This window comes from Amblyomma maculatum, chromosome 1 (genome assembly GCF_055883805.1).
Source record: "Amblyomma maculatum isolate TAMU_Amacu chromosome 1, ASM5588380v1, whole genome shotgun sequence".
NCBI lineage: Eukaryota > Metazoa > Arthropoda > Arachnida > Ixodida > Ixodidae > Amblyomma > Amblyomma maculatum.
In genome coordinates this window covers 316,506,683-316,532,036 of record NC_139344.1, presented here as the reverse complement: position 1 = coordinate 316,532,036, position 25,354 = coordinate 316,506,683, and the positions used below count along the sequence as shown (strand labels likewise).

Genomic DNA, 25,354 nt, shown 5'->3' with positions numbered 1-25,354 from the left:
TTCGCATGTTAGCAAGGTGATGTTGAAAATCCTCCATGGTAGGCTGCAGCAGTATGCGGATCGGGAGCTTCCGGACGCGCAAGCTGGGTCTCACAAGGGCAGAGGAACTAGAGACCAGATTGCCAACCTTCGCTGGATTATGGAAAAGAAAGAGAGTTCCAGAAACCCATCCACTTCTGCTTTATTGATTATGCGAAAGCGATTGACTGCGTAGACCACAGCAGATTGTGGCAAGCTCTCCAAGATATGGGAATTCCAATTCATCTCATCTGTCTCCTCAGGAACCTGTATGAAGGGCAAGAGAACACAGTCAGAACTGGGCATGGTCTCACTGATTGGTTTCCGATTGAGAAAGGAGTGAGACAAGGCTGCATACTGTCGCCCTGCCTATTTAACCTATATGCTGAGTGCATCATGAGGCAGGCCGGTCTGGACGAGTCTTCAGCTGGAGTGAAGATTGCTGGAAAACGTATAGACAACCTTAGATATGCGGATGATACCACTTTAATGGCAGAAAGTGAAGTGGAACTCAAGAGACTTCTGATGCGCGTACAAGAAGAGAGTGAGAATTTCGGGCTTAAACTGAACATTAAAAAGACAAAGATCATGTCGTATTGCCCTATCAAGTCCTGGAGCATCAAGGGACAAGTGGAAGCTGTGACAGATTTTCTCTTCTTTGGCTCCAAGATTACCCCGGAAGGAGACTGCAGCCATGAAATTAGGAAACGCCTGCTTCTGGGAAAGAAAGCAATGGTTAGCCTTGACCGCCTAGTAAAGAGCAGAGACATTAGTCTGCCAACCAAGATCCGTATAACCCGTGCTATGGTTTTTCCAGTTGTGATGTATGGATGCGAGAGTTGGACTGTGAAGAAAGCTGACCGCCGAAGAATTGACGCGTTTGAAGTGTGGTGCTGGCGGAGACTCTTGAGAGTTCCTTGGACTGCCAGAAGTTCAAATCAGTCGATATTTCGACCATAAACCCTGACTGCTCATCGGAGGGTCAAATGTTATAATTAAAGCTCAGCTACTTTGGTCATCTGACGAGAAGGGAGGAGTCGCTGGAGAAAGATTTGATGTTGGGAAAGGTTGAGGGTCACCGGAGAAGGGGTAGGCAGCGAACGCGATTCTTAGGTGGCATCCTCGAGGCCCTGCAGATGAAGTTATGTGATGTTTGGTAGATAGTGAGAGACCGGAAAGCGTGGCGTGATATGGTGCATAGGGTCACGAAGAGTCGGACACGACTGAACGACTGAACTATCAACAGGTTTAATGTAGCGCCAGGCTGCCCGTAGTGTTTTTTCGCTAGCGGCGAAGGCTATGAATGAACTAAAAGGTGCGCGCTGGAGCAGTGCTATCTGTGCGTGTCTTTATTACAGTCGGTCTTTGTCGCGACCTGCATGGTTTTCCTGTCTCAACACCAGGTGTGCATCGTCGCGTGGTGCCTCCCATAAAATGCGGCATGGGGCGGAACTAGGGAGAAAGCTATTACTTTTCTTAACCATAATGCACGCGCTGGCATTCGCAGAATACCGGCGCCAGTCAGGGGAGTCAGTTCGCTTTTTCAGTAAAAAATGGAAATCCTTCCGTGAAGCCCCAGGAATATACATCTCCACCTCTGATGAAATCGAGGAGACTTTCGATGATGCGTCGAAGACGTTGGAAAGCTGGAAAGACATCACAGTATATTGCGCGTTTTGGGCCACACGCATGATGGCAGTCCGACAGCGGGGTACCTTCGCATTCGAAAGAGATATAAAACACACTAGCAGTTTTCCGGGCCAGCATCTACAAAGCGCATATGCGAAAGTCATTGTTACGTATGCATCTCGAGTGATGTTTTGACTTTCACAAAGGTCACATCGCCGTGGCGCGAAGTTGAACGAGATTTTCACTTAGGCAAGTGACAGATGGAGTCACAGTTTATTGTTTCTGTTTAACTTTTTTACTCGCTCTCTTTGTCAAGACGCATTTTACGCGTTTGTGTAGGTGGAAGGCGATACGTTTGGCCGACCGGGAAAAGGAAAAATTAAATTGCAAGAAGCGCGGGACTCGAAGGAACGTTTTAGGCGTGCCTGCCAGATGCATGCGATCGATTCGAGAGGAAACACGTCTGCAAACGAACGCCTATACAAGGGAGAAGGCCAGAAGGAGACGGCGCGTCAGTAGATTCTGTATATATCACGTGCCCGTTGGTGCCGGCATACATCCTTGTCAAGCAATACCGTCGCCTGCACAGAATACCCTACTTTCTTTTCTACACTTGATCCCAAGCAGAAGCTGGAACAGAAATATCTACATATAAAGCCGTTCGCGTCCCAGAGCAGAACGGTCCGTCACGGAAGGCACGCTCAGTGCGTACTGCAGAAATGGGAAAATTCATTTTACGCGCTCCGTATGAAAACATTACCAGCAATCTCGGTGCCTCGCCGAGATTGCTTCGGAAACTCGTATCTTGCAGTTGGCGCGGCGGCAGGTAAGACATACCAGAGTTTCCGATAGAGAAAAACAGTCTATACGCCTTCTACTTTTCTTGTGTTTATTTCACCTTTTTCTTTATTTTTTGTTCGGTTCGTTTCGCCGCCTGCACTTCCAGTTCGCGAGGGGACTTTTCCATAATGTTAAACCTCCTGATAATAAAATAAAATCATATTTTAAAAATCTTTCCTTTTTTTTTCATTTTAGTTTTCACAATGTGGACCCTGTTTTTGTACTATTTAACAACCCTCTAATGTAATCGCTATTTCTCGCCTGGTTAGGCTTTGCTTTGCAGTGCAATGCTTTGCGCTATTGTTTCTGACTTCCCTTTACAGCACTTAGCTCTCGTCTGCGCTTCTTTTTTTCCGTGAAGCACTCACAGAGGCCGAAAACAATGGCAAGCATGAGCGCTCCATGTATGCTCTACAATCAAGCTTGCTGTGCTCTGCCCTCGTCGCAATAAAGTTTTTTTTTTTTAGCTTGAAATCAGTCAGCCGGATTATACAAGAAAGCCCCGAAAGTCTCTGAGCATGGTAATATTGAGCGTCCAAGCAGCGTAGATTTGATGAAGTGCAGTTTCGGTTAGAATGGCAGTGGAGGCCAGCTAACGGTAGTAGCTGTCCCTGCATGGAGACTGGCTAATGCCGATAACGAAGACTAGGTTTCAGGGCAGGGGATTCTTTAAAAGAGGGGTTACAGTGCTTCGTTTTCTGTTAACCAACACTGAAAACGCCTCGTTCGCGATAGGGACTGTGGTTTAAAAGTTCAAATGCTGGTGCGTATGTACCTCGGCCTTGCGCCTTGCTTCGTAAGGCGCACATAGCAATGCATTGCATGCCGGGTGAGTATAAAAGCCCGTACGCCCCATGCGGTTCCGTGCATTCGAAGCATTCGGTGTCGCTTTCAGCTAATCCAGAACCACACGTCACTTGAACTCGAAAACCCAGTCAAACAGACACAAACAAGAACGTGGAGAGGAAAATCTGTCCTGACAACCTGTCCTGGCCGATTCGCAGACGTGTGATCGCACAGCAGTCGCTCATTCTGCGACACTGCGCAGATTTCCCGGGAGCATTGGCGAGGGGGTAGGGCGGGCCTCATCGCGTGAGCTGAAGCGAAGGCAAGGGAGGAGAAGCTTCTTGGACAGTGTGCTGGCGGTGGCATCTTTAGCGCCGCCTGCCAACACGCTCTCTCTACTCTAGAGCTGCAGAGGCCGCGACCAACTCCGTGGCTCGTCTTCGTGTGGTGAACATAGTCCTTACTCCCCCCTCTCCACTTCCCTTTATTTCCTTCTGAACCTCATCGATCCTGGCCGAGGCTAATGGTCCTTGACAAGAGAACCCAAAGTCCCTTCGCCTCACCTCCTCCCTCGCCCCTCTACCTCCGAGTGTACCCTTTCTTGTTGTCTTCGATCAGCGTTTCTTTTTTCCTCGCCTTGTTCGTGAGAAGTCACGCATAATTAATGAGGCTCGCTCGCTGTCGCCTGCCTCGGTCTCGCGGCCTCTCCAGTCGCTGGAAACCGTGTCGTGCGTCGAGCTGTTTGTTTCAGCACACAGGGATGCACACAAAGCACCCGCCCCTGGAGTGGCCTCCTTCTCTTGGCACGTGCGCTAAATACGCTCGTAGAGGTACGATGAACGAGGCCAAGTTTTAGCCTTCGGAGTTCACTTATGGCATTCTTAATTGGGCCAGAATCTATTACCCTTGTCTACAATTTTCGTAGGGGGAGACAAGTCAAGAAACAGTCGACCTGATGAGCTTTAATTTGCCTATGGTTCTGCTACCTACACTGCAATAGCCAGACAAGTATATTCGGGGCGCGTATTTGAAAGCCACGTCCGGCACATGCGGATGGGAGCACGAGACGCCTAGAAGGACGATTATGTAGCGTCATATCAGCCGCAGAGCGTCTCAGAGTATTATTTAAAAGGCAACTGAGAAACTGGGTAAATAGAAAATAATTTATATGCTAGTAATTCAAAGTAAAGGAAACAGGAGAAATTATTGATGTACATATCGTTATTTAAACGGTACCTTTGGTTCCAAAGTAGTGGGAATGCACCGCTAAAGTTGCAACCTAAAAAAATCTCCCGGACAACTACTGAATGACTTGTTCAATGGTCATTCTTTTTGTTTGTTTGTTTGTTTGTTTGTTTGCTTGTTGAAAGAATAAAGCCGAGATAAATCGACTTCTAGGGAAGGTATTTGAATTCTTATTTATTTATTTATTTATTTATTTATTTATTTATTTATTTATTTATTTATTTATTTATTTATTTATTTATTTATTTATTTATTTATTTATTTATTTATTTATTTATTTATTTATTTATTTATTTATTTATTTATTTATTTATTTATTTATGTATGCAGCTACAGCACCTCAGGGGCAATATTGCAGGGGAGATATTGCGGGGAAACATATGCTCTAAAGGAACATTGTCAGAAGAAAGCAAAATGGCTAAGCATAGTTGTTTATAGCAATAAGATACCAATATACGCAACAACGACAAGTCACCTTGATGGCAATGGTCTTCGAAGCATCGTGGTGCAAAAATTCGCAAAAGAGTAAATAGACAGCGTACAACGTCATATAAAGCGCAATACTGTCAAAAAGAAATCAACTAAACGAAATAGTATGAGTGTGCGGCAGACAGCTAGAGAAAATAATGAAACTAGGAGCACGTTTCGGATTAACCAGTGCTCTTTGGCAGCCTATTCCTGTAAGCGGAAGTGTATGGGGAAAACATTAATTACGGTGGACATCAGTTTGACAGCGCGTTTCAAGAACTTTCAGCTCGTGGTCTCAAAGTTTAGAGATAAAGTGGAGAGGGAAACTGTACAAGTTCTTGCTTATTCCTGTGAGACCAAAGCAAATTCAAGAAACATTCTTATCTTGCAGTTAATTGGTGGTGTGCAAGTTTTTTCATCCAAGATTCTCCTTAACTAATCTAAAACTGCTAAGGAAATAATAATTACCAGAAACAAATATTACAGTTTGGCTTTGGGTACGTTCAAGCTTTTCTGCAAGATTAGACCCTTCAGGGTCCCATGCCGCGCAAGCATACCCTATTACATGTAAAGCAGTTATTTTACTTTGGGGAGGATTACGAAAATTATGCCTAACAATGGTTTGGCATTTGAGGTGACTTTAAGATTAAATATTCAGCATGTCTATTTCATAGAAAATGTTCTGAAAAATTGACCTTGAAATATTTGTAATCTTGGACCTTCTCAAGAAGTAGTGTGTCCAAATTATGGACTGATCTCACAGGAATGCGTTTACGGTTAAATGACACAAGTCGACGTTTAGAACTGTTCAAAGATATGCACCACATAGTGCATCAAACATGAAATTTGTTTAGTTCATTCTACAAACTGCTAATATAATGATCATTTTCTACGTTCTCGTAAATGGCACAATAATCCGCATATAATGTCAATTTGCATTCAATATCTTGCGCAATGTTATTTATAAAGACTAAAAATATAAAATGCCCCTAACTTATTTTTCATGCATTCTGAGGCGCAGCTCTAATTCAATACGCCGAGAAACAAATATAAACAATTACTTTTAATTGCGCTGTAAATATTTCTGACAGAAATTATCCTATTTGGCTTCTGCAACATTGCTCTGTGCAGGGTAGAAAGCCTTATTTGAGATGAGAAGCAGCAAGTAGGCAACTGACATGCTGGGCCAGTGGGGAGATAGACATTTCTGTTGTATTAAGAGGCGGAGAAACTGCTGATGAAGGACCACTTGCAGATTAAGGCCACAGGCAGCACCGACAGGTGACGAGATTGTGGGCACAAAAACCTATCGCGCGTAAAACGTCATCGTGTGGCGTTCACATAAAATGGCTGACTTCTCTCCTCCACTCCAGACGAGTCGGTTGTGCCTCAAAGCCATGCATACAAAATCTGGCTGAGACGCGTTTCATCTCAAACTCCCCTTTCGATAGAAATACCCGTCACCTTGCGGGCTTAGATACCGTTCCCGTTTTGAACCCCGCGTTTACAATATCTGAAATATGACATCTAAGGCGAGTATATTGTTATCTAGGAATGAGAATCTTTTTTTCACTGTTGCACAGCCCTTCAACATGTGTACTTTTAGGTAACGCTCTCATACACTTGAGGGCGAAACATTGTGGAGGACGTACGCCGCCGCTCCGTGCGCACAGGGGCTGCATCCTCACCACGCGCTATTGTTTGCACCCAGCCGACGCGAACTCGCATCTCAACCGGCCACGCTCAAAGCAGCGTGTGGAGAGAGAAAGTGAGACGAAAGGATTTATTTCCCGACTCTAGGGGAGGCTGTAGTGATGGCATTGGCGCTGATGCAGGCTCCTTCCTGGTCAGTACCAAACTTCATCGACAGCAGCCCCCAAACGAACAAGCTTGATTCATGATGCTCCGTTGCTCGCCCTGCCTTTGGTACACAAGGGCCGCTGTCCGTCTCGAACTGCAAATAACGTCGGGAAATTCGGTGGGTCCTGTGCTGCGTCCGTGCTGTCTCAGGCCACGTAGGCACGCTTCTGCACTTTTCTTTCGTACATTTCGCTCCGTGTGCATAAGTCATATGTGAAAAACATACCACGTTGACAAGCTGTGTCAGAGCATTGGGTGTCGCATCCATACCGAATGACCGTTCAAGTTCGGAAAGACTCCACGTATAGAGCAAAACTGTCGGTTCTCTATAACAAGCATCAGGAGCGAGATTTCCGAGCGAAGTATAATCTAATCCCCTCGAGGCCGTATACTCCGGAAACAGCGAGCATAACAGTAGCTCTATATTTGTAGGTAAACTTTCGGGTGTGTCTACAGCTGTTTTACTTTTACGTTTTGCTCTCTCTTACACATGTGCGCGTTCAGAGTCAACGTGCCCAAGCTTAGCACGATGTTTTTATTATTATTTGTTATTATTATCGCGGTCACAGCGGGATAAACGAATTTAGAGACATTCCTTATTTAGTTCTTTTAAATCAAATAATGCCTTCTGTTTGAGCAGAATGCGTTGCAATTGAAGAGACTAAAAATGGAGGCCTAGACACATTGGTATCTTTCTTCGCTCTCTCAGAACCACGAGAAACTGAAAAAATTGGCGATGATATTGCGATAGAAGTTGTCTCGAGCTGGTTGAAAGAAAGAAATGTTTGATTAGTTCTTCTGCATTTTGCAATTAGGGCTGACCACTGCTTTTCATACAGAGTTGCCAGGCTATGAACTTATAATAGAGATGGGGGGGGTACTTTTCACTTTTCTCCTGACAGCGCTTGAAATGGTACGACGCGCGTTCATATGGACCGAATGGCAAGTGTGAAAAATGAGTGCGGAGAATAAACGTTGATACTGTTACTACAGGTATTGATTGCAGTATAGGTATATGCAACCGATAATATATTCTACGGCTGGTGGGGCATAACATGTCAAAACTAAATTTATGAGCTTTGTGAGGCGGCATAGTGCAGGGTTTTCGAATAATTTCTCCCGCCTAGAGTTATTTATCATGCACTGACATCACACAGCACAGACTGAGTAGCTGAACGCACCAAAGCCCTTAAGCCACCATGGTGATTCGTACCTTATTTTTAACTGTTAAATCCATGCGTAGATTACACGGATGCCTCTCAGAGAAAGTAGCCCGAAATAATTTTGGACACAGTATGTTCCACTGCGCGGCGTAAAACCTTCCTAAAAAGGCGTTTTCTTTGTTGTTGTTTTTCTTTTGGATTACCTCCACGAAAATAAGAAACAGTAAGGGAATAGAATGCAGCAGGTACTGACCCACCGAAGATAATAATAAATTCACAGCACGTGGCAAGCAAAGAGCCGAATTCTAGTCCATTCCTAGTCTTGTCCATGCTGCTGCAGCAAAGACTAGAAAAGAGAGGAAGGAACAATCGCAACGGGAAGTTATTTGCTTCTAACCCTCTGCATCGTGCTGCCGTACTGCACTATGCATGACATAAAAGTACAAATAGTATTCTTTCAACAGCTCAACACTGACGTTTATGCCGCTAACGCAACGATAAAGGCGTACAGTAGGTTAAACTACCGCGAGGTCATGTCTCGTATGGCGCGCTCTTCAGAGGCTTTTTTTTTTTTTTTGTTCGCGTGTTAACTAAAAGTTCGACTATTGGCTTGACTTGAAGTGCCCCGGCTCGCTGTTTTGCAGCCGGAGCGCCGTAACCCTTACTACCTCTTCCCGATCACTTACTGAAATGAACATTAGGCAGGAGTCGCATAAACGCATTCGCAGATGGCTATTCAAAGTGTGCTGTGTTATACCGTATCAGCTGTTGCATTGAAGTGTGTGAAGGGAAAATTCGTTTAGAAGATTAACTGTTACATCATGTTGTCCTCAGAAGGAAATGTAGTTTATTGTGGAAGGGTTTTCATTCGGCGAGAAATTAACACAGAGACTTGAAGCCTATCAGGGAAGACTTCACCGCCGACGATCACCAGAGAATCTTGATTATCTCCTATCTCGGACATGTGCTTCTTAATTTTCACGAGGTGAGAAAAAAAGTAATAATTAGGAGGCAGAAGATGACACTCCTTTTTACCCGCCTCTCTCTGTATCGTCGTTAATGCGCTGATTCGCCTTTTATCAGGACACGATTAGACGGACGGTAAAGTTCAAGTTCTCTAACGTAAAACGTGCTCTCTGGCTTATCGCTTTTTCTCCTCGAGATTATTTGCCTCATTGGTATCCCCATCCGGAATTTGAGCGTATTTCACAATTAACCAAACGATGTCTTGCACGTCCCTAATATTGTGTTCGCCTTGCGATTGTGCAGCCCGTCGTTTCAAGCGTTCTTCACGTTGATTGTCAGTCTAGAATGGTCTGTCAAGTGAGGAGAGGAGGCTACAAGAGCCGCGAAACCTTTCAGGACGCGGAAGTAAAGGCGACGGAGCTGACGGATAAGAACAGAGGTGGTAAAAACAGAAAGTTGGATAGCGTGTCTTGTACGCGTGGAGCGACGCGTGGAGCGACGCGTGGAGGACGAACATGTCTAGCTAAAACGACCGAGTGAGTGCCCGCGGCTAATTTCTCACTTGTCGCTTTGTTGGCGGATGCAGGAACCACTCCGGAGAGACAGTGCTCAAGCCACCGCCGACGCGCACCAAGAGCCTGAACCTGTTGGAAAGGTTCCGGGCGAGCAAGCAAGACCGCATCGCGGCCAGTGTGGCGCAGCACATCCGCGCGGTGCGCGCCGCCGAGGCGCTCGACCGGCGTACCCAGCTGCGCCACTCGGTCGAGCCGCTCTTTGGTCCCAACAAGGTCCCCGCGCAGCGAACCACCTCTGACTCGCCTCCCGGCGCCCAAGAGCGCAAGCGCCTAGTCGGGGGAGCACTCCAGCAGGCCGCGTACGGTGCGGCCTCAGCCTCTAGCCGCGAGGTGTCGTGCCAGACGACCGACGACCTGGTCGAAATGTGGATGCCCTGTCTGCGCAGACGCATTGCTCGCTCTGAGACGCTCATGTCCACGCTGTCACCTGACGACGAGGACTACGAGTTGGCGCCAGGGCTGCGACACCGAAAGCTTTGCCGCCATGTGCCCACCGTCAGCGACGACGAGGTGCTGGACGTCGTGTTTCGCGGTGGCAGTTTGCAGCAGCATCAGCCCGGTGGTGCGGCCCGGCACGGCCGCGCCGCAAGTGCCGTTTCCGGCAGTGCGGCGGCGGCCTTCAAGAGCGACGAGTCCCTTTTGGAGGGCGCCTCATCCATCGTGGAAGAGAGCGCCAGCAGCGGCAGCGAGGACGCCGCTGTCTACAAGAACATCATCATCAGCCTCGGTAGTCCGGATGCGGTGCGCGTGCGTCAGACTCCCGCCTCGCCCGTGATGACTCCTCATCGGAGGAGCAGCGGCGAAGACATCGCAGCCTCCACTTCGTCGTCCCCGTGGGCCGAGGTGTCGGCCCAACTTCTGCTCAGGTCGTACAACGGCAATGCTCAAGGGACCGGCCAGCAGCCCGTGTACTGGGCCGGCCCGTCGTCAGGATGCTCAGACCAAGAACGCTTCGGCAAGTGAGCCCCGCCGCCGCCCTCCTGCCCTGCCATTTCTGGCATCTAGACGTCTCGTGCTGTGTGTGTGTTTCCACTTCATTCCCCTCCTGCCCTTGGAAATGGCCCACTAACCACTGCTCTATGTATCTCTACATGCGTTGTCGGGCAGCCAAGTTCCTTCCAGCCCGCGTTAGTCACTGCGGCTGTGGACAGATGGCGCTGTTACCACTGCCGGTGTGTTTTCTTGTAAGGTGGCACGGACGCGCAAAAGTCTCATGTCTCACGGCTTTGTAATTAAGCAGTCGCAGCGTTGTCTTCGTCTCGCGAGATGTTCAGCTCCCAGGCAGGTCTTCCTGTTTATGTGAAGTATCCGTGTGAAGCTTGAAGCTTCCCTCGTTCCATCGTTGCTTCGTAACCATTTTCGAGCCGGTGTGTTGACGTCTGCGGTAATGGTGTCCTCCAATTCTACCGCAGCAAAAACAAAAGCAGGAAAGAGTGTTGTTTTGTTCCTTTCGCGCCATACTTTGGCGCGACACAATGTTTTTATTTTGCTTCTTTCATTCCTTGGGCAATTTCAATGGAGAGGACTGCACCTGTTAGCCACTTGTTGTAATATGTAGACTAGGATTACGGAGTTCTCATGACCCCGATACAAACCCAGCATGCACAGACGCGCAAAAGCTCAGGCGGTTCAACCTCATGGTTAGCATCGTGCTCCACAGCATCACTGGAATCCACTCGTCGTAAGACCGAATCAAGAATGCCAGCACTTGTGCTTTGCTTTCCACCTTTGAGATTGATGCCAAATGCAACGCGGCCAAGCTGTTTTTACGTTTGGCCCGATTTTTTTCGCAACATTCCTTCTCGTGTATGTTTCATGAGCGTAATGAACAAAACCATCCCATTTCTTTATAGCCACTCGTAGGTGTAACACCTATGAATCCGTAGCATCGTAGCATGTCGCTTCCCTCAACATTACATAGCATATCTGAGACATTGTAGCCACCATATATGCACATCCGCATTGTTTCCAATTAACGCACTTTAAAACTGTACATGCAATCGGTAATCCGTGATACGGCTTTATATGTTATGTGCGCAGTTACAGGCTCATTTTCATTTCTATTAATTTATTCTCATTGATTTTATGCGTATAGCACAATGTCAAACGTCATAGTTAAAAAGAATGTTGAGCTCAAAAGCGCATGCAGGCAAACAGAATTGTGAGAAGGCCGAACTTAATACCAGCTATCATTTCCTAACAGTCATGACTGTGCGATGAGAAGAAAACAACCCTGTGACAAAGATTAGATTTTTAATGAGCAGGAAAGAAATTCTTAAAACGGTAGAAAAACTGACCTCAGAAAATAAAATATAGCATGTTTTCTGAGTACACTGTGATAGCTTCGAAGGATGCTTTTATCATTCGAGATTTTTGTTCATCAATATTACCAACGTTACATTCCTAATGAAAAGGGAAGAGTAATGTAAAAAAGCACTTACGATAGCTATAATTATCGACAATGGTGGCTCTGTCTTGGCCCCGCGCAAACGTTTTGACAAGCCGACATGCTATCTCCAAGGCTTGAGCTACCATATACCAAAGACCGTGTACCCTCGTTTGTGATACCTGGCATACATGATGATGTATTTCTTAGACACTGCTAAGAAGGAGCCCCTAAATAAAAAGTAGACTAAGGCCTAATGGATTCTTGGCACCCTGAATGCCGGACGTGCGCAGTACTGGCATGCGTCCAATTAAATTGTGCACACGCCATCCTTTTGTCGGCACCTCGTTAATTAGCAGAATCTGTTTGTATTTCATCTATGCTTATCCCACCCACCTTTCAGGTGAAATAATTTAATTATTCTTTCTCATTGTAATTGACTGTTTCCACGTGTGCGCATATGTGTTGTGAGTTTTAGCAGGTATAAATATGCAACTTCAAGCCATCGTACTTTAATTATAGGGCGTTTTGTAATCCTGCCCAATCCCAACTGCAGCTCGAGCCGTTTACATGTGCTTATGCGAAACGCCTCATGTTGTGAATAACGAAAGCGGCTCGAGTGGTGCTCATGTTGGGATATTATACTGCTTATTCAAACCGGCTGGCCAGAAAAACCCGTCGCCTTGGCGAATCTGTACCTTCTGAAGACCTAGTCTGTTTAGCGTTGCCGTTTTTGTTTTCGATTTTTACACGTGAACTTCTGTGAGTGAGAGGTAATGGTTTGGGGTGGCAGGAGAAAGCGCAACAGTTTGTATACCATGCGACTAGAACAAAAGAAGCGCTGGTGGCGAGCTTTTGTTTTGTTTCGCTTATATGCATTGCAGAATAGAGAATATATGGCGGTTCAGTTCTAGCTGTCAACGTCTGAACAAATTGCACAAGAATAACCCTGAGAAAGTGAGTGGCCATAAAAGCATTGGAAAGAGCGAAATTACTAGTAAAGGTACTCTCGTCCAGCAAGATGCAAAAGAGAAGATTCCATCTCCGGCAACGATGCTGGGGAGGGAGTTTAGAGGGCTTCATTAGTTCTCTTTCCTGAACCTCGCAGGCTCTTGACACAGCTCAAGCTTGGATCAAACTGCGTACGGGAGTGTACATGCTTGTTCGTCGGAGAAACAGCGTGTGGCGAAATTAGTTTCTCCGTTTTATCTAATTCCTTTTGCTTATTTGAGTTGAAGTGTTCACGCCGAAAGTGTTGTGCTATTGCTGCTTCTACCGTGACATGGCATTTCTTGTTTGTTAAGGGGTGATTAGGGGCTTTATTTTGCGCAGCGACACAACCTTTGGGGTTAGTGGTATTTGTTTGTTTCCTGGTGGCCATCCCGCACCGAAAGTTTTAGCCAATACTTCCCAAGTGTCAGTCGTTATCGTGACATATACTACATGAAGTCACGTGTGAAGTATGCACTGTAATGCTCGCATTATACTCAGTGTGTACAGGTTCACTGATTTGAAAATGCGACGGCGTTTTATATCACGAGCCTAACTGCACGTTATATTGTGTGTCTATGAGGACCTTCGTAGTCAATGACTTCCCCATTTACACCGACGCCCATCCGTGTTGAAGTGTATCTAGTCGCCGGCCTTTTACGTACATGAGAGCATGAAAGAAAAAACAGAAGCTGAGATCGCCGTAGCCTATGAAACGCTGACTAAATAAATGTGACAACATTCAGTAAACTCTTGTTCTAGTCTGTAAAAAAACATTATATGGCTGAAATGTATTTATTCCGCATGATAATGAGAGGTCATCTCCTAAGACCTGAGCGTGAGCGCAGAAATTTGCTCGAGTCTCGAGGGAGGTACTTTATAGTGAGTCCTGATATACCCATGCACCTTCGAAGAACCAAAGCTCGGCGAATATGTTTACGAAGCCCTACGCATCTGGTAAGGATGAATAAACAGATGACACCAATAATTTATTTGTGGCGAACGCGTTAAAAGATCCGTAAGATTTTATATGATTGTCCAGGACTTAGTCTGTTTTTATAGGCAACAGCATCATGCTAGAAGAGATCTAAAATCGAGAGCGTTGACCCAGCACTGTCTCCTTGTATTTCAGGCGAGATGCTATACCCGCAATGCATTTATAAAACCGCTGAACCGAGTGCTAGCGACGACGACGATTTTCACTTTGCATGTGTTTCGGCATACTTGAAGTATGTGCAAACATGTCAAGTTCGTGTCAAAGTGTTGTAAGAGAAAAGGAATGTATATATATATGTTTTGTACATAATCTATTTAAGATGAAAAACGAGATCAATTTTCTGTGTAAATAGTAAATGGTTATATAGGACTGTATGTTTTAAGATATCACAAAAAGGAAAAAGGTCGATGTCATCATTTGTTTGAACACATTTAGAAATGTATGTCGCTCAAGGGTGCACCTACCTCTGTGCCAAATATTTTCTTGTGATCCTAAGACAATTGCTTGTTTCGTGTTTTCAGCTGTTTTAAACGTGATGAAAAATCTAGTGCAATTTATCTGTTGGCATAATGATTGAGATGATATGTCCGAATCGTGTCTCAAAGACTGACAAAGTTTCCGGTCTACGCTAAGTCAGCCTGCTTAACTAGGATAAGAATCTCTAGTTTAAGTGAGGAACAACACATCTCAATCTGCGAAATTCAACACAGATTAGTGTTCACACACCTGTTATATCTTGCCGCTATTTACTTATACTGATTTAAATTTCATGTTGAGCAACTGCCAATGTGTTACCAAACATTTAACGTTCAACTTCGTAATATTAAATGAGCGATGACCCCGCCTAAACAAGAAGTTTACTGGTGATTTCATAATGGAATTGTAACGCCTCAAGCGAGCTGTTAGTTGAAGCTTCGACGCAGTCAGCAACAGGGTGTTGTTGTTGTTGTTGTTGTTGTTGTTTACAGACTTTCGTAAACGGCATCAAGAGCTTTAGCAGTTTCCAGCAAACTGATTTCGGGAACTTGTGGCATGTTATTACTATGACCATAACCGTTGTGTGCTAAGCAATAATTGTACTCTGCTAAAGGTATATAATGGGGTTCAGGTTCGATGTCTGCTGTTCAAAAGAGCTGAACAGCTATCCATATACAGATCTATTCCCTGACCTCATCAGTAAAATTATTTCTCTCTGCACTTGTGATCGGGTATTTCTGAAGAAATGGCAAACCTCCGAGTGTTTATTGAACTGTATTAGGTGTTTAAGATGAGTCCGGATACAAAAGCCAGTAGCTCCAACACACAAAACAAGGAACAACTGTACTGCAAAAATGTCCGAATTTTAACCCAGGGCGAAAGTCTTAAACGCGCACAGAAATCTACAGTTCATGTACGCATACTTCTAAATATACCAAAAGAAACGCCGCCATCTTACAGCCGATTGCAAAAACTAAGAAACGTGTAATGGAGCAACAAGCGTGAGAAATTTATCACTCTTAGTCTGAGGGATGCGTATCAACCGATCGCTGATGTCACAAAACTGCACACGTCAAGCAAGCTATTCCTGATTGCAACAGGTCGAAAACAAGTTATTTCATTGTAAATTTATGCAAATCTTTCTTCCTTCAATGCTGCGCCGTTCGCAACAGCAATGCTATCTTGTTTTGTTATATTGTTTGTTTGTTTTTTCAGCTGCTCGTGTGCACGCCACAAAGCGTTTCGTTATATCAGCGCCAGTTTGTTGTACTGTCCAATGTCTACTTATGCCACATCCAGTGTCAGTACAGGTCTCCGCAAATAGTAGACTCAATGTGGCCAAAAAGGTCTCCTTTTTCAGTGAGACTAACAAAGAGCAATGTTTAGCGCCATTCTTTTGAAATCCCATGTTGTCCAACACTGCAGCCACTACTTCTTTGGTAGGTAACCCATTCAGAGTTAAGGTAGCGCAATATAGGCGTGGCGTGGGAATGCTTTCGCAAGTAAAGGTTGGCGTGAGTTTAGCACTGCCTACACAATTCAAGCAGGCCACTCCTTAGAAGAGCACGTTTATCCAGTTTCCCAAAGAGATGACAATTAGTTTTATTAAAAAAACGTGCTGGTTAGCATCGTGCACGTTTCAATCGCCTTCTTGGTGGCCGCTATCTCAAATTAAGTTTTTAGATGTCACGGACCTCGAAACCCGCCATCTCACCGCCCCAGAATCAGCTCCATAGGTACGATACCGCCTAGCATTCCTTTTCGATACCGGTCATTTGTATGGCGTAAACCTTTCAAAGTTTTCAGTAAGCGATACTATTGCCGCATTCTGCTACGCAACTGGCAGTAATTAGTCATCATTGAACCAATAATGATTGGTTAATCAATTAGTCATTAAGTAGGTAATCAATCAATTATTTATTCAATCATTATTTAAATAATTTATAAATTAGCATTAATTAATATTCGATCATTGATTGTCATATGGCCATATATGGCACGCATTCGCGCATACTGTGGTGGTGCTCTGTGATTGGCCGAGACCTCTATGATGTCATCCCGCCTCGGTCAATCAGAGCTGCCCCCAAAAGCGGGACACATGCATTTTGTCCACGACAGCATGAGCCATTAAAGGCTTTCGTCTTAATAACTATTTCCTACTCCTTCTTTAGCTACCTTCCTAACGTCGATGGCCTGTCACCGTATTCATAACGTAATTTACTTGTCTGTTACCTCAATTTTCTTCTTGCTGGAAATACGCAAGTTTTCCCTCGGGTCGACTCCTTAATGCTAGACGCGGATTCATGTCTAAATCATCCATCGGAGTTCGCTGCATGGAGTTAATATTGTACTGTTTTATACAAGCCTCGCTTCTCCGAGTAGTACTGGCTGCTTGCACGTATACATAGTTTTGTGTGATTTGCAAGGAGTGCGCAACTGACCCTCGTAACGTTCAGTAACACAGTCATATCGGATTTATTAACCCGAGCTCATTTAAGAAGCACAGGCGCCGAAATGCGTCTGGGAAACCGGCACTGAGAGTGAGGCTGCGAGTGGATTACCAGTGCAGCCACTCATAACTGTGTCTGCAATGTCCCATTCACATTATCCATTATCTCGCTTGTACAGAGCACTAAATACATTGCATGTCCCCACCTTCTGCACGCCCCACAATGATTTCACCCGGACGCACTGTGAATCCTTCTCATCAACCTTGTCGTTCGCAAACACGGAGTCATTTGTCGTCTCGTGTTTAGTAGCGCGTGTAGGGAGACGCCCCCTTTTTATGCCCAGAAACGTCGTAGTGTATGTGTACACCTCGGCAGGTTGCTGCCCGTTACGTGTGCGATTGCTCTCGTTGCGCTGTAGGTGTGCAAATGGCGACACTAAGCCCAAGTCATCATGAAACACGCGGTGAGGTAACCCGTTACCATGCGCGCGCAATCCATATTCCACCTCATCGACATATGTATATTCGCTCGCACATTTCTCTATACGTTCTTCTGTCTCAGTCTTGTTTTTCTCGGCGGGTTTGGGCTTACATTTGTGAGTGTATTCATCTGTATGTTGAGCAAAACAAAGGCGACAAAAGAAAAGGACAAGCGGGCACAATCAACTTTCGCAGTTTACTGTGTACCCAACTCTCAGCGACCTGTTTTCTTCTTGATTTTTACATTCGCTGCGTTTAGTTACGTTTATTTCCAGTGCCTATAGCTTTTTCCTCTCCTGTTCACATTTAGCGCCAATATAGAAGCCACTTGCGCGTCCAGCAGTTCAGTAGAAAATTGAGATGTCGTCGACAAAATAGTATAAATTCGTCCTAGAGGTTGAAATACGATCTTATCGTGTAACGTTTTCAGTACAGGCAGACTAAATATTTTCAGGGGACCATGTTTCTCCCAAGGCAGTAAAGACGTCCAACGCGAAACGTCACAAGGTGCGGTAAAATTGGGTGGTTTTCATTATTCGGATTTCAAGACAAGCGAGTTCTCCAGAAAATGACAAGACGAATCTCTTTGCATTATTTGAATCTTCCTCTCATCTCGCGATTGAACATTGACCAGTTACGAGAGATGCGACCGTTGCTTCAGAACTGCAGCGAAAGTTTTTAAAAAGCACGCCGATATTTTTCATGTATTCCACATCATTTGGCCCTCGAAGTGCGCGACTTCCCTGAATTCTTAGGCTTTGGCTGCAATTAGTGCTACTTGGTGTGCGGTTAATACCCATAGCCTTAATTCTGAAGAAACAAACAGGTAAACTATGATGACTGTGACCGCTTCTAGGAGCCCTACAGAAGCCTGTGTTTAAAACTGTGCTGCACCCTTTCGCTGAAAAGCCTTGCGATTTCTCTTCGCGTGTACCCACTAACTGCTCTTTACAGTAGCCCGTCATTCCTGTCTGCATTGAACGAGCCGAAATACAGAAGATGGGGTGCTGCATGGACATTCGCGCTTTTCAAAACACATAGCTTGAAATGCTTCCAAAAGGATATTTGTTGCAGCTCACAAACCTGCTTCACGATGGCGCGTTTCACGAGCTTCCGCTGGTTCGCGATTACTATGTTATCGCTGCGCGCGAGTGTCTGTCGTTCCCTTTGTTTTCCCCTGGTTTCTTTCTAATTATTTCTTCTCTCCTCGAATAGAAGATGAGGGTTCATATGTTGGGGTTCTCGTATCGCACGCACACTCTTTCCCGCAAGCAACCCGTCATATTACCGCAGTCCAAAGACGCACCTGGAAAGGGTACAAAGTTGAGTCCGCGAGGATCTATACAGGCGGAGGAACCAGCTGAAGCAACGCGTAAAAATTTTCTGCGGAGGTCGTGAGCCATGCATCAGTTTTTTACCTTGAACCTCAACAAGGCACTGAGGACAACCGCACCCTATTTTTTTTTTGTTTTTTTTTTATTAAGGTGTCGTTATTTGGCTGAAGCCTCCTTTCATTACATTAATTTTTCTCTAGACTGCACTGGTGATGTTTGGACCTGAGCAACACATTTACCTACCCTCATAGATTCGGGGAAATAAATCTTGGATGTTAACGCTGCAGGCAGGGGCGACACCTATATTTCATATTTGGGCTATAAAAGGTAGGTTATTATAGAAAGCGACATGATTGTCATTATGACGCTCTATTCAATCGATATAGGCCAACTTTCATTGGTCCTCAGTGTCCTGCTAAAAAAAAAAGCCGCTGTCGTCGACATATGCAGAGCTTAGGAATTTTCACTCTTCCCAGGTGGGCTCGCTGGGATATTCGGGATTCTCCTGTAGGAGAACGACGCACGCGAACACAGACGATTTGTGGACGATACTCGGGCGTTGCACCTTCCGTAGGTCTCTCGACGGTGTAAAATTTACAGCAGGGCACGCCAGAGCCCCTCGAACGCGAGCTATAGGTAGGGGGAAAAAAACATTTTTGCGACATTTGCTCATTTTTCTCGATCGCTTGTGTAAACAATAGCTGATCTCTTAAGCGGAATAATATTTCCCGCTCTTAGGAACACCGTGTTTCTTTTACTCCATTGCTTTTAGAGCAAGTAGAAAGCGCACAGGGTTGTTATTCAGGAACATCCACTGTTCTATTATTATTCTTTTTATGTTTCGCTACGCATAACACTAAATCATGCGACGTGAACAGATCCTCCTGTCGTTTTTCTTATCGTGTAAACAAAACTGAATAGAAAGTGGTGTTGAAACGTGCATGCCAGCCCTCACAAGATGCCAGCTATTTTGCACCATTTTTTTAATGTGCACTGAATTAATTCACAAAGTCATGATTCTATTTAGTCTGGGGCGTGACGCCTGTTTTGAGAAGCCTCACCGCAATAGTGATACAGATGTATTTTTGAGTACAGCTGTCAGCTTTCGATATTTATACAGCGATGGCGAGACAAGAGTTCACAGTTGTTGATTTTTAGTTGTTGTTTTTTATCCGAAACATTGTGCGGAGTGACATTTTCTGAGGCTTCGCGATGAAGTCGCGTGTACTTTTCTTTGAATTCAGGTATACAGTCTTGTTGAGTCTAAAAGAGCATTTGGCGCAAAGAACTTTGCTCTTTCGTGGTAGACATTTCACTTGCCGCCTGGTAACTGTTTCACAATTGCAAAACATGAAGCATATCCTTACTGACGGTGCTCTGTCAGAATTAGACCCCCTTTTGACTTACACGGTTAGTAGATAACCCTAAGCGAATAAAGTTACGAAGCACTGTAGCTCTTCAAAAGTGCTTGCGTACCCAGCACCGCAAACTGCAGGCGCTGTAAATTGCGCTACCATTACTCGATCGTGCAGCATTGCCTCTTGTCTTGTGAGTGACCTTCCAGGGCTACTGGCTTTCTCTTTGAATCCGTATTCACAATTCGCTTCATCAACAAGAGCAGAAAATTTGTAGAAAAACTCAGCACTGGTTTGTGACGTCTACAGAAGGCCACGCTAGCAGGCCAACGCATTCTTTCAGAACCAACTTTCAAGAAAAACATGGAAACTGTAGGGCTTTGAGCCATATGAAGTCCATTTGTATGAAAAAGGCCTAGTCTTGTTCCCATAATGCCCGATCCAGGCTTAGATAAGCCATGGTAGCATGGCGGGCGTCTGCCTGAATTTTCACATGAAAGAGAGTTCAATTCAACGAGATCTTACGAGCGCGTCTAGTTTCTTTTTGTGAACATGCGGTTATACCAGAATTTTTTTTTAATGTTCTTTTTTTCTATGTAACTGGTTTTCGGGCAGAAAGTAAGAAGCAGACTGCTTCAATTAGTTCGCTATATAACCGAATACGTTCATGATCTTTTAAATGCTTAAGTTGAATTGGCAGAATCGGAGCTCGTCCTCCAAACGAATTTTTAAAGAAATGGTATGACACGTTGGCTCACAGATGCCAGCGCGATTCCCATCTTAGCGCGTGTGACGTCGATTACTCCAGCCAGAGACAGCAGCCGGGAGCGGTGGTTCGGAGTCAGTTACCGCGGCGTCACTGATAGCTGCCGTGTCGGTACCCAATGCATTTCGCTTGTAATCTGGCCTCAGAGCGCCTAGGCGGAGCTATCTACGCCGGGCGCGCTCGTGGGCGCTGTGTCAGGCTCGGATCAGGCTGACAACTCTGGACCTTGTGACGAGAGCTAGTTTCTTTAAGAATTTTGTTTCCCTTGGATATGCTATTTGGAGGACGAGCTCCGGATCTGCGGGTACAACAGACCATCTAAAATGAATATTGTTGACATATTTATTTAATTATCGAACTAGTTGAAGCACTCTGCGTCTTACCTGATGTAGATATAGCCCAAGAGCTAAAATAAATCTTAGGCCCGCTACCCTTTTTTAAAAATGTTGGACCTTCTGAACCTCGGCTGCATCAAGGGTATAATTATAACCAACCTTATCATAGTCAAGTTTTTGTATTTCACTTCTACTGTTGTTGACCTGCCCTGAAAGCTGCGGTGAATATTCACTATTGTTTCGACCACATGTTTGTTGCATGCAATTAAAGTGATAAATTTTTTTATTCTTTTATAAGTTATATTCTTTTTTATGATTCGCTGCGCTCCTGTGTTACACATTTCATCGCGAATCAGTAGCAGGCATACGGGGTCATCGCTCAACAAAACGTATACGCTTACAAATACTTGGCAGTGAAATTCGATTAACCTTCACTGTCTTCTTCTTACTTTCACTGTATCAGCTGTTTATCTCATCTGTTCGTAGTGTCACGACTGTATGGGGAGGTTGTAACGACGTTGTACCTGTCGCGAGTCCTCGCGTCGGCCGTTGCGAAAAATGAATCTCGGCATCTCGTCACCCTGCTTGTTTGGATACGCCTCCGAGATCCGAGAACGCGGCGCTCAAGCGGAGAGCTGCGTCACCACCAACACTATTTACTTGTTTTCCGAGCTGCAATATACTCGATGTAGGTGTTAACCAAAAAAAAAATGTTCGTGCTTGGTCTGTACATATGTAGTTGAGAGAAAGACGACTGTTGCTTGTTGTTGTCGGTACTTTGTGGAACAGGTATGATTCCCCGTGTCTCCCGCCGCTTGCTCCTATTTTGCCTCTATTTCTCCTTGAAATGTGATTGTCGTTTTGTGCACATCTTACAGACCACAATAAAGGCGGAAAGGGAGTGTTGGTTTATACGACTGAAAAAAAAAAAACTGTGTCTCTTTTTCCCTCACCGACTGACATCTTTGTCCAATTCCTACAATTTAATTCTGTGCACTCGACTCATATCCGTACTGTGGGCAACCGGGGATGACCTTAACTCTCCGCAACCAAAGCCTCAGCTGGTGCCCGCTCAAAGTACATACTAGTTATCAGTCTGCGGTTGGCATAGGGCGCTAGAATCATCAAGAGTCAAATCATTCTAGCTCACTCACGCACACATTCAGGTCATGATTCGCGACGTGACGTTAGTGAGTTGCGACGCAAGGTCAGATCACGATATGAGCTGTGAGCGAGTCCGGACTTGCATTCAAATTTAAGCTGGTGATTAACTCTGCTCGGGCTCAAATGATTTTTTGTTTTCGTGGCACGGTGTGCACTTACAGTGTGTTTTTCTTTTTTGTCCTCGTTTGCTGACTGCGGAAGTTGCGAAAGATATAGTTTGGTGACAGTGGACGCTCGAGCACAAGGCAGTCTAGTGATGTCTATGCACGGAGATTGAAGAACAGCATTCTGTGGAATCGACCAAGACGCCCTCTTTTACATTTGCTATTTTACGCGATTTCTGATGCAGTGCGTATTCACCCTCGCTGGGATGCCTCGGAAATATGACAGCGTTTAACTGCACCTCTGCGCAGGAAATAGAGACACCTTTAGCGGATTTTACGCGCTTCAAATACAAATATACGCAGTACGCTTTCCACACTTACTTCTAAGCTTGCGAGTATCGGCGTATCAGTACTCATCATCATCAGTAGGACTATAGCTACTGCAGGGCGAACGCCTCTCCCATATTTTCCCAATTGATCCGGTCCTGTACTAGGTGCGTCCACTTGACCCCTGCGAACTTCTTAACCTCATCCGCCCACCTGGATTTCTTCCGCCCTTTGCTACGCTTTCCTTCCCTTGATATCCACCTTGTTACTCTTTACGACCATCGGTTATCCTCTCTTCGCACTACATACGCTGCCCATGCCCATTTCTTCTTGATTTCCACTAGAATGTAATTAACTCAAGTTATTAAGGCATTAAGTGGTTATGTTTGAGGAGTTTGTCACCAGAATTTGGTCGCCAGGATTGAGGTGCGATAGAAAAAAGTAAATGGTTGTAGTCGACAGAGTAAGAACTTTGCTGTATGTGGAGTCATTATTTATTTAATTAGAGCCAATTAAGTCAATGTGACATCGAAGTAGCAACCGTAGTATTGACGACGTCCAAAGTGACGACGTGACACCTCACCTCCGGCCACGCGGTAAGTCACTTTCGGTCACGTGACCTATGAGGACGTCGGAATAGCGACGTAGTTATATCGACGTCAGGATGTGACGTCATTGTGTTCGAGAGCCCGGAGTATGCAGTGGAGAAATGCGAAAGCCTGAGCGTTGCTGCTGCACCGGGTACATCTCGCGCTCCTTGTCGAACAGAACCAGCGTTCCGTTGAACGCACCAAAGTTCACCGGCGTTCTATAATTGGTTTACAGGAACGGAAAGGCGCAGTACCTGTGAAGCGGAATCTCGCTGGAACATCTCGTGGACAAACCTTGCGTTCATCATGAGCCTAGAAAGGCTCTCACCTAAAACAATAAAAGAACATGCGCAGATTGCTACACACTTTCGTCAATGACGCAGTTGGTATCATAAATTCCGCAGTATGAAATCTCTTTTCAAAGAGGTGTGACATACCATGCGTAGCAGCCCCACTCATCTCCACTGCAGATTCTGCAGTGCTGCCGAAAAATTCAAAAATAACACATTCACTGCATACGGTGAAGTCCCGAACATCCTTAACATGATATGGAACTGCAAAGAGCAATTAGAGAGATATAAAGCTCGAGCACTCAGCTGAGCGGAGTCAGAGGCAGAGCTGGCCTACATGGGTCTATCTGAGCAGCGCAGCCTGCTCACCAGGGCCCGGGAGGCAGCCCAAGCCAATGGTATCCTGGACTGAGGAAACCACCCACAATCCCATTAACCAATTGAAGTTTACTCTCTCTCACTCTCGGAAAGTTGCTTCTTTCTTTTTTTTTTTTTTTTCGTACCCACTCTGCACGCTTCCCATCTCTTATCGTTACACCTGCCATTTTCCGTCCTGTAGCTCTCTGCGGTGTCCTCAAGTTAAGAACCCTTTTCGTTAGCCTCCACGTTTCAGCCCAATAGGTGAGTGCAGGTATGATGCATGTGTTCTACATTTTTCTCTTAAGCGATTCGCCGCGAGATCGACCTAGAGGTGGCGCCACCGTCGCTCTGATAGTGGGGATCGGCAGCCGGCGGCGCTCGCAGAAACGCACGCGGCGTAATGTCTGTTTTCGAGTTTAAGGCGGGTGTTTTAGCGATGAAATGGTGTCTTATCCAATGCATTAGCGATTTACTGTTTAGAGTATTCCACTATTACAGAAAACAAAAACGTCCGTGGATTTCGCCAATGCAGCAAAAAGAAGAAAAAAAGATGCGCGGATTTGAGGAAAACAAAGAACGCGACCACTTGTATTTTAGATTTACTGGCATCGCTTTGCCTGCTTTTTGCATTGTACGGCGCTCTAAGGCGTGATGCTTGGGCCTGTACATGACATATCGCCTTTTCAACAGCGTGCGCGTGTCCTATACGAGTGAGACTGGCAAACTTAGTGTCAAGCCCACGCGGAGATCAAGGTTCGTGCTCTGACCTGCAGTACTTTAGATCGAATCGATGCAGCCTGGTTCATTATATCGTACTTGACTCGAGGATTAAGCAGGTGAAATGCAGCACTGACAGCGTACTGCTCGGCGGGCTGCCGTAGACTGAGTGGACATCAACTCTGGCTAGACAACCAGGCACAAGTATTCCCCAATAATGACCGAGATTACGCCGACACTATACAGGAAACCTTGCCGCACAGGAAAGTGGTCACGTGTAGAGCGGTTAGTGAATTGAGTTTGCCGAGCTCACAACAAGGCGGATGCTTCTTGCGGCAGATAATCTATGTGCTGCACTGTGAAAGGACTCTAATTGATTTCCTCAAACCGAGGAAAGTATAAAGAATTTCTGATCTGTGTGGTGTTTATAAATGGTAACGTAGTAGTGTGATTATGTTTCATTCAATGACAATGAATTTCACCATGTGACAGAACTTTTACACACTTGACAAAATTTAGAACTATCAGCGATTAATTTTCAGTAACGTTAAAGTACAAGCTACGAATTAGTGACTGTCATGTGACTATAAATATGTATTTATTCCCGAATAAACACTGATGGTTAAGCCCATATGAAGCTATTTTATTCCCCTTGTCAGAAACAACCAGTTTGCTCGAAAGAC

General features: G+C 45.3%; 1 protein-coding gene across 1 annotated transcript in view; it reads left to right on the top strand.

Moving 5' to 3' along the window:
* The window catches only part of LOC146207197 (metabotropic glutamate receptor 5-like), a 386,410-nt gene extending 375,758 nt beyond the window's left edge, over positions 1–10,652 (top strand). The window contains exon 13 of the mRNA XM_084608314.1: positions 9,562–10,652. Coding sequence (XP_084464440.1) covers positions 9,562–10,513 — 952 coding nt within the window. The 3' untranslated portion in view covers positions 10,514–10,652. The remainder of the gene's footprint in view (positions 1–9,561) is intronic.
* Positions 10,653–25,354: the final 14,702 nt, after the last annotated feature.